General features: G+C 50.8%; 1 protein-coding gene across 1 annotated transcript; it reads left to right on the top strand.

Moving 5' to 3' along the window:
• The first annotated feature begins 779 nt into the window (after positions 1-779).
• LOC119161630 (uncharacterized) lies at positions 780-6,603 on the top strand. The gene is made up of 2 exons (XM_075882097.1): positions 780-1,165; positions 6,256-6,603. Exons 1-2 carry the CDS (start codon positions 952-954, stop codon positions 6,276-6,278), a joined length of 237 nt encoding a protein of 78 aa, XP_075738212.1. The 5' UTR covers positions 780-951; the 3' UTR covers positions 6,279-6,603.
• Positions 6,604-10,161: the final 3,558 nt, after the last annotated feature.

Here is a 10,161-nt window from a genome sequence, read left to right as displayed (position 1 = left end):
GAAATGTTGTAGGCCCGTGTGCTCAGATTTGGGTGCACGTTAAAGAACCCCAGGTGGTCTAAATTTCCGGAGCCCTCCACTACGGCGTCTCTCATAATCATATAGTGGTTTTGGGACGTTAAACCCCACATATCAATCAAATCATAAATTCCTCATCGCACCACCAGTAGAATCAAGCAAATTCATTTCACTTTATTACACAGTCAGCCCAATTTTGGGCTGTAGCATGCATTGCTTTTTCACCGAGTCAACGTTCAGATATTTATATAAACAGCTGGATTCTAGGTTGGAGGAAGATCGATGAATTGTTCGATGGAAGTTTAGACCCATGATCGGCTGATCACGGAAACAAAATTATAGACAGGACAGATAATTTTTCCGCTCTAGGTATAGAAACCCAGCACAGGCAGTGCTCGATCTGCTCCACCGTTCGGTTCAGTGGTATGCCATCAAGCCGATAAATATGTCACTTCTGGAAACGTTATAATCGTCAAGACCATTCCGTGGCTGTCGCATCGTGGACCCGCTAACGACGCCGAGACGGCCAGCTCGCTATCGCCGCCCTCTGGCGTGCGGAAATCGCTCTGTCTCTGACACGTTCGCAAGGCGAAACGCACATAACGTAAGGCATAAAACACACACATACATAGGTGGTATGCATGCGTTCCCGTACGCGCGCATTAGGGTTCGAACTCTCTGGGGATTGCTTCGGGAGCGTCCGATGTGAACGGACGTGTTTCGAGCGCGCTCCGACGATATCGACACTTGGCCAGCGCTTCGCTGTCAAGCCATCGCCGCAGCTGTTGCTGCGCTAGCTGCTTGCTCGCTCGTTATCTACCGGCTGCAGCTGATACTGGGAGGCTGCCTTCTGAGCTCGTCGGCGGCACCGCCGCCCGGCTAGCTGCCGGCGGCCATTGCCGCTAGTATCACCCGTCGGGATTTCGAGCTTTCATGGCCTCTCCAGAGTCCTGCGTGCTCCCAGCCGACGTGCCGCTGCCTGAGGATATGGACCTACAGACTTCAGACGACCTGACTGCCTCGGTGACATCGCCGACTTCAACGAACAATTCGGCTGCCGTTACCATGCCTTCACGGGTGCTGCTCCTGCCGGACACCAACCCATTCGCCCCACTCCGGGAGCTCGAGGAACAGAATAGCATTGAAGGCAAGTCTGAAAATACTTTTCATCAAGCTCGCATAATTTCTACCGCACCGAATGGAGAGAAACGTGCGCGAGGCTCGCTCATACCGACGCCCGAACGACAGCACACTAGCATACCCAGGGATCACTCCCACATGAGAAGTGCACGTCACACGCTCCTTGCTTCCGCTAGTTACCAAAACGGAGAGGATGGTTGGACACCAGTCAGCTATCGCCGAAAGCAGCAGAACCATGCGGCGGTCGTGGTGACGCCGAGCTCAGGTGCCCCGCGCGCTTATCAGCACACCGTCATTCTTCGGCCTAAGCAACCATGCCGCATCATGGATGAGCAGTTCATACGACTAGATAGAGTAATAACTCGCCGCATTTCGGCTCATCTCAACATCCCTGAGGAAGACCCACTTCCAGAGTTCAGGGTTCGCTATTTAGACCATAGCAACCAGCTCGCAGTCGACGCGGCTGAACCGGAGGTGTGCAACGCCCTTCTCGCGATAGCGTCTCTGCCAATCGGAGGAAAGGAAGTACCTTTTCAAGCATATGAAGCGGTTAATCGCAATCAAATCAGAGGCATCATTCGCAATGCTGGAGACATGACCTCTGAGGAACTAATGAACTCATTACATTGCCGCAAGTGCAAAATCCTGCAGGCACGCCCACTTGGTGACAAAGGCACTGCCATGGTCACATTTGAAGGTAACAGCTTACCCTATAAGGTTGGCCTGCGGTCATTTACGATCCGTGTTTTTCCGTATCGTGCACGAGTGACCGTTTGTGACATATGCCACAAGATAGGGCATCGCAAGGAGCAATGCCCCAATATTTCGGCAGCTAGATGCTCGACATGCGGTCTGCGGCAACACGAAGAGGGTACGCAATGCCCGAACACAGAACAGAAGTGCCGCAGCTGTGGTGGGTCTCACCTGGCCACAGCCACGAACTGTCCAAAAAGACGAGAAGTAAAGAAGAAAATTGAACAAAAACGCAAGCCGGCTGCCAAAAGGCAACGCAAGCAAGTGAATACGCAGGAGCAACAGCGCCGCCCTTCCGCGACACAAGGTCTACAAAGACCCATGCTCAAACCAACACGCCAGGGTTTTTACACCGGGCCGCCGGCACCACCTGCTGCACAGTCAGAAGGCGCCGGGGGCACCACCTTCGCGGATGTAGTTCGACCAGCGAACGTGCCGCTAACTGCTTCTAGTAATGGTATACCACATCCATCAAACTCAACACTGGGGTCCTGTGCGCCGCAGCCCGCCTCGGGCGGAGGGACGAAGCATCCTCGAAGGGGCGTAGCTCAGTCAACGGGGCTTCCGCTTATCAGTGACCATTCACGTCCCCCCGCCCCAACGACTTTCCAAGAACTCGAGCGGCGACTAGAACACCGTATGGCTCAAATAGAGAAATCCATTCATGAAAGAGTTGAACAGCTTATCACTCGGGCCATTGAAAAATGCGTCCAAACCACCATGGAGCGCATCATGCTTTCCGGCATGCTCCCTCTTGGCACAACTTCGACGACAACCGCAGGAGCACTTGTGATGCGTACACCTCTGGTACCGTCAAACTCTATCGCTCCTCACGCAACAAAGCCTTACCATGGCTAGCTTATCAAAATCATCGCCATGGACAACTGTCCTGCAGTGGAATTGCCGTTCGCTTCGTCGCAAGAGGGCTGAAATGACCACTTGGCTCTCCAGCAAGACAGACGATACCAGTCCATTGGTCATTGCCCTTCAAGAAGTCAACGGCCCTGTGCTGAAAATAATGGGCTATGACGGCTACGCCCCGACTGAAGAACAAGATTCATCCACGAAGACAGCATTATACGTGCGACGAGGAACTACGCACGTGCAGTTAGATACGCAACCGTGGTGCAGCACTACTCTTAGTGTTGTCGGTTGCCGGCTGGAAGTCTCACCTCAGCGTACAATTCTTGTCTTCTGCGTTTACGTGGTTCCTGAAAGCACCAGGAACAAAGCCAATAAGGCGCCGGTTGATCTCAGTTTCATACCGCACTTTAGGAAGATTTATCCACAAGATGTCATATTGTTGTGCGGAGACTTCAACTCTCAGCATGTCGCCTGGGGATACAACAAATGCAGCCCGCGTGGCAGGCGCATCATGCAGGATGCCTCGGTGTACGGGCTGACGCTTCTCAATACGCCCCAAACACACACGAGGCTGGGACAGACAGTTCACCAAGCAGACACATCCCCAGACCTTACCTGGAGCACCCGCCCACAGCTATTTCAGTGGGAGGTGCTGGATGATTGCATGGGAAGCGACCACTTCCCCATACTTATACGATTTCGCACAGGTGACGCCATTACGAAGACGAAGTCACGCGCCAGTACACGGCTAAGCCACATCACACACTGGGACAAATACCGCGATTTACTACAGCAACAGCCTCCAGCCAAGAATATTGACCATCTGCTTTCTCAGCTATGCGCAGCGAAGCGGCAAGCCACCAAGAACCTACGGGTTCCTTTTGACCACCCAGAACCTGATAGGCATCTTCTCACTCTGTGGAATAGAAGGCTACGTATTCTGGCCCAGTACAGGCGGTCTCGCCACGCTGCGCATCACAAAGCACGGTTGCGCAAAATACAGCGTTCTATTGAGACATATACGACCACGTTAGCGTCAGACCGCTGGATGGCAATTTGTGAAACCATGAATGGGCAGACCCACACGTCAAAGGTCTGGACCATCCTGCGCTCTCTCCTCGGCCAACGCAAGACCTACAATGGCGCGGCTCGTGTGGCCCTCCGGGAGGGCATCAGCACACAGGAGCTCGCCGAACAAGCTGCTGAAGTGTTTTTCCCGCAGACATCTCGCCCCACAGCCAATACGTACCGGAAGGATGCAAGCTCTGAAGACACTGAGCCAATTAATAGCCCTTTCACCATGCTCGAGCTGGAGTATGCCTTGCAACATGCTAACACACGTAGTGCTCCAGGAGCCGATGGAGTATGCGTTGCTCATTTACGCAATATGCCTCTTGAGTACAAACACGCTCTCCTCAAAGAGTTTAATACAGTCTGGGATACCGGAATACTGCCCTCCACATGGAAGTTTTCGGTAGTCAAGCCCATACCGAAGCCTGGTAAACCACCCCATACCTTATCCAACCTCCGCCCGATCTCTTTAACCTCGTGTGTCTGCAAAGTCATGGAGAGCATGGTTAACACACGCTTGATGTGGTACCTTGAAGATCGCGACCTTTTGGCCCCTACAATGTACGGATTCCGCGCGGGCCTATCAACTCAAGATGTACTCCTTCGCCTAAAAGAAGACGTCCTCGACTCTAACTCGGTGCACCCACGGGCTGTGGTAGCAGTGGACATACGCAAAGCATTCGATGGCGTACCACACAGTACCATCATGACGAAAGCACGTGCCCTTGGGATTAAAGGGAAAATGTATAACTTCATAGCGGGCTTCCTCGAAGGGCGAAGCTACCAAGTCGAAATCGGCCAAGACGCCAGTACCGTACGAACCAACCACGTAGGTGTTCCCCAGGGCTCGGTGATTTCACCCACCCTCTTTAACATAGCCATGTACCAGCTACCAAGACGCCTTGCGAACGTACCGGGCCTGAAACACGCGGTGTATGCCGATGATGTAACCGTGTGGACGCATCAAGGATCCGTCGGTGAGCAGGAGGATGTCTTACAACGAGCCCTCAACATTATTCACGACTACGCAATGGAAGCAGGTTTACACACCGCTCCAGACAAAACAGAGTTTGTCGTCATTCATGGGGGCCGAACCACGTTTGCCAAGCAGGAAGAAAAGAGGTGTTTTAAACTTCACATTGGCAATCAACCTATAATGAGGAAATCCACTATCCGAATATTAGGAATGCACTTAGACGAGAATTGCACAGCGAGCACTTGGTTCCAACGCGTTACGAAGACTAGCAAACAAATCCTTCATGCTTTACGCAGAATCTCTAATCGCACTCGTGGAGTAAACGAACGCGAAATGCGGCAGTTTGTTCAAGCTTTTCTCGTCTCACGTATCATGTATGGACTACCGTATCATCCGGTCAACCGTACGCAGATAATCAAACTCGACCGGCTGCTTAACGAGGCCAAACGCATGGTTACCGGACTACCAAGGTACACACGCCTGGATGCGCTCAAGAGCTGCAGCAAGCTCAATAATCTGACCGAGCTCGTCGACATGCACATCCACACACAGGAAACGAGGCTTCGCGCAACAAATGCTGGGCGATACACGCTTATGCTTCTCGGGTATGACATCAACACACTGCCCATGCTGCCTAACAAAACGCCGCCTTGGGAAATCACGGTACTCACCGACGGCAAGCCACTTCCGTTGAATATGGACCCTAATCAGCGAGCACGGCGCCTTAACTACGCCAAGAGACATGCTAGGGCCACGAGTTCACTCCCCATGACTGAACGCGTCGTATACACTGACGCTGCACTTCCTGCAGACGGTACCAGTAACACTTGTTATGCCACTGCGTGGTACGACCAGACAAACAGAAATCAGAGCCGACGTTATCATGCTTCAGCAGATGCGATGTATAGCACTCGAGCAGAGCTTGTGGGCATCTCAGATTATTTGGAGTGGGCCCTCGAAATGTCACCTCAAACTGACCCTGTTCACCATCGTGTGTACACTGATTCCCAGGCTGCCCATCGGGCATGCGCTAATGTTCTTTACACAGATCCTGTACTCCAGAAGATCCGACACCAGACGCGCCTGCTCCGCGAATGTGGTCATGACGTTACCATCCACTGGGTCCCCGGGCATTGCGGTATCCCCGGAAACGAGAAGGCTCACAGATTAGCGCGCGCTCATCTCCTCACCGCGCTAGCCAGAGCTTCCGATACTCCTTCCACTTTTCTGGCTACCCCACCCGAGCTAGCAGATCCGATAGCAGATAAGCACATTACCAAACAACGTCGCGCCGCCTACCTCACAGCAGTGGGTAATCCACTCTCGATACCATTGCTTCCTTCGAAGGTATTCACACGGAGAGAGTCTGTCCTGCTTCGGAGAATTCAGGCAGGAACACTCCTTACTCCTTTCTTGCTGAACCGTTTCCACAGGGGTGACACGCCACCACCCGTGACAGGTCTCTGCTCCACGTGCAACTGCCGGGCTGATCTCAACCACTTGTGCTGGGAGTGCCCTGTGTACAACCCGCCTAGGCTCCGTGCCCTGGCCACCATAAAACGGGGACCCTGGCCTTCTTCTCTCCGGACATGGGCCTGCCCGGAGCCTTCGCCCCCTGATCGCGCCATCGAGTTCTGGCGAGCACTCATCATGTTCCTCCAGGACCCGGCCGCGCCACCGGTTGGCGACCGGCTCCGCGACAGCCACAAGATTCAAGCCATTCAAGCGGCCCCCACTTAGCTGCCTCCATGACGTCCGGTAATAAAACGGAGGCAGCTCTACCCCCCCCCCCCCCCTGCTATAGTGCCCTGACTGTCCACCGCAGCGCCCTCGGCGCGAACAAAGTGGAATAAACATGGTTTCATTCATTCATTCGCGCGCATTATCGTCTTTTATTTATACTGCGCCGCCAATGGAAGTCATCTGCGTATACGGTGCCCGCATCCGGCGATCATCGGCTTCACGGCCATGCGGGATGCTCTCAGTAAGTAAATGAAGCAAAAAAAAAAAACGTGCATCGTGTTCCGTGACTGCACACCGCTGGCCAACTGCGGTGTGTTCGGCGACGTGCCAATCTTTCTACTGCATGTTACTTGCGAAAGACACACATGTTGCTCGCACGGAATGCACCCGCGTCCTGAGGATCTGGAGAAATGTTTGCAGTTCGGGCGATATGACTTTGCAGCACTTTTTGCGATGTAGCGCGTGCTCATAGGACACCATCTACGGGAGAAATGTGAGGCTGTGCGTGCCTTATTATAACAGCGCTCTCTGTGAGATGCTTAACGAGTTGTTCCTCTAAAAAATGGTGTTTCACAAGAGTATGAAACATGCTGTAAGTACTATTACTTCGTCTTTTTTCTTCCTTTATTATTATTATTATTATTATTATTATTATTATTATTATTATTATTATTATTACTTCACAACTGTCGTTTTATCTCTGTACTGCATCTGATTGAATCAAATAATGGTATTAAATATAGGACTTGAGATAAAAAACGTGCCATATTGGAAAACATATTTTGTTCGGCAGCCCCCACAAGGGCACAGGGTGGCACAAAAAGGCCTTATTGTACAAGCCTTCAGAAAACACAAGACTCACGTACGACAGACCACACCTTCCTTGTCACCTATCGCCCAATCCCTCAGAAGGGACAGAACAAACAAAGCTATTCTCTTTAGAGGGCTCGCTGGCTCGGGAGATACAGCTAAGACTATAAATAGAACCTGTATTATGTAGGATATCTACGCACGCGAAACTGTGCATTCGGTCGCCGATACATCTTTCTGCCCGTAATAGATACTCTCTTATATTTGTCGGGAATAAGAGCTTTGTCGACGAAAAAGAGGCATTTTTTTGTTGTCATTCATTCATTCACATGAATCCTTGAAGCTCCAAGGATCCTTTAAAGAGCAATGATCGTATTTTTTTTCGTCGTGACACCAAGACATTCTTTGTTCCTTACAACTTTCAAACATATAGATAGACCTAGCACACGATATTGCTGCGGTGGTCTGAAGACATCGATGGATGAGGCGGCAGCGCAGAAGCAACGTCAGGGCTACGCGGTACATCATTCCAAAAAAGCAGCACCACGTTCTCGATCATAGGAGCGGAGTAGCGACAAGCAGGCTAGACGCAGGGATGCCTCCCATAAGAAAGTCATTTCGGAGAAGTCCGGGCCTCCTCCGTGCCCCGAAGAGCGATTGTCGCTCGTACATCACCATTGCTCCACTTATCCCTGCGAAGAACCAGTGACGTAGTGCACACGTGGTGGCTTTCTTAAGTGCCAACCACTGGCACGCGTTCGCTCGCGTCTACGCGTCAAAAGCGTCAAATGCGCCTCTCGGCGTCGGCTTCGGAGGGGCATACGCGAGCAGGCGCGAGGGATCAAGCCGGGCTTGACATTTCGCCTCGCGTACGCCACGTCACCACGCGTACAGCGGCGCCAACCAACCAGAGGCCGCGCGCCAGCCAACCAGAGGCCGCGATGACTCCGAATGCTGTGCCTAATGGCCGCCGCTTCGAAGGCACAGCCGAGTGCTGAAAGCAAGCATGAAAACTACTCCAAACGTTCCTGAATGACCGCTTCGTAATCTAGAACGACAACGAAACGACGAACGACTGCGAGTGCTACCAGCGTGACGCGGTTTCGTGCCGAGTTCGAGCGACGCCGACAAATCCACCAAATGCCGGCACCGGTCCCGAGTGCGATCGTCGGCCGAGCGAAAACATCGCACAGACTACTGGAGCATGTCGGTGTTCTTGTGCTTTGATTTGTGATTTTCTGTGCTAAAAATAAGTGTGAACAGACTTCGGAGGTTCGAAGCTTTGAGCGTGAGCCCTCGCCTACCGCGGAGGCAATTCAGAGCGGTGTCATCTGGATCCAGCGTAGCCCTCTACCGTCTAGTTCGTATGAACCAACACATGCGAGGAACATCGGCTGAGAAAGATCTACGGTAGTTTCCGTCGCAACATAGACACCGTATACGACGCCCAAAACATTGCGTAGTGCACACGGAGGAGTTTTTATCTACACTGTGTTTGTTTTCAACATCGGTATTCATCATCGCCGAAAGGGAACCTCGCACTAGCCAGCACATTTTGGTGATGTGAAATCGTACGTACTTATATAAGTGTATTCGCGAATTGTATGACGCTGAAACATTCGTTGGCTTCGGTGCAAATCGTTTTCGTGTGTTGCCAAGCGTGCTCTGGTTGGTATCAGTGTGATGTGATTTCGTGACGGGTACCAGCGACGCTGACACATTCAGCTGTCAGCAGTCTCATGTCCATTCATATCCAAGATAGAAACTAGAGCGTGCGTTGCTGTGGTGATCGAAAAAGAAAGTTGCATGATTAAGTGCTGCTGGTATTGCCTGCTATTTCACTTCTCGCTTGTTCTGCTTCTCGGCCACGCTCAGTTGCACATACATTGTTTGGAGGCATTCTAACATACACATTCTTAATTTATAGTTCATTCTGATACTCATAGCTGTAGGCATACGATGGTGCTTCTCTGTCGTTTTACAGTTCATTATAATATAAAACGCGTTTTGTTTACAGCGCCTGATTTGAAATTAGCTGCACGATGACACAATAGTAGGAAGAGAAGGTCACCACATGTATGCACAGAAAAAATGAAGGTGCACTAGTACTGTACTGCACTTTGTATAGAAATGCAAAAAAATACCTCATGTGACTTATGAGATCTTTCAGAACTGCGCATGTATTTATCTGTTCCTCTAGACTGTGATGAGCTGAAGATATTATTAGATGGTTTCAAACATTGAATCTTTGTATGTGTTTCCAAGGACTGCTTCATTTCTTTTCAGGTCTTTAGTATACACATTAACTTGGACTATATATGCATGCACTTAAGCACATTCAGTTAGGCTATGTTAAGAAACTTGCCAAAACTTCTGTATGGTGCTCTGGTGCAATCCTATGACCGGTATCTGTCCGATCAAAAATTTTGGGCATGCTTTATTGCATTCTAGGGTATTTTGGCTATTTATGACATGTGAAAGCCACAGTGCTTGGCTGCCGTCTCAAAACCAATTTCTGTCTCATCAAGAAGTGTCAGATGCACTTTGTAGATGTTAAAAGATATTGAAACTAGCAGCAAAGTGCAGAAACCTCCAACAGAGCACTGATCTGCAATGACAGTCCAGCCTAGAAGTCATTTGTAGTGCTCTCCAACACGTTCAAATAAAGTTGTCGAACACTGGAATGATCTACTTGGCTTTGTTCGTGATACCAGTGTGTCTGACTTTTTGGAGGCACTTGTATCATATTAATGTTCTGTTTCTCTCATTTCTTATTGGGGTGCACT

The sequence above is a fragment of the Rhipicephalus microplus genome, chromosome 2 (genome assembly GCF_043290135.1).
Source record: "Rhipicephalus microplus isolate Deutch F79 chromosome 2, USDA_Rmic, whole genome shotgun sequence".
Taxonomy (NCBI): Eukaryota; Metazoa; Arthropoda; class Arachnida; order Ixodida; family Ixodidae; genus Rhipicephalus; species Rhipicephalus microplus.
The sequence above is the reverse complement of the archived record's forward strand: the minus strand, read 5'-3'. Positions and strand labels throughout refer to the sequence as shown.

What these genes read in the sequence shown, in the direction of transcription:
- LOC119161630 (XM_075882097.1), top strand. Translation starts at nt 952, where the DNA reads ATGGCCTCTCCAGAGTCCTGCGTGCTCCCAGCCGACGTGCCGCTGCCT. An exon ending in GGAACAGAATAGCATTGAAG is followed by an intron (nt 1,166 to 6,255) that starts GCAAGTCTGAAA and finishes CCGTTTCCACAG; the next exon opens with GGGTGACACGCCACCACCCG.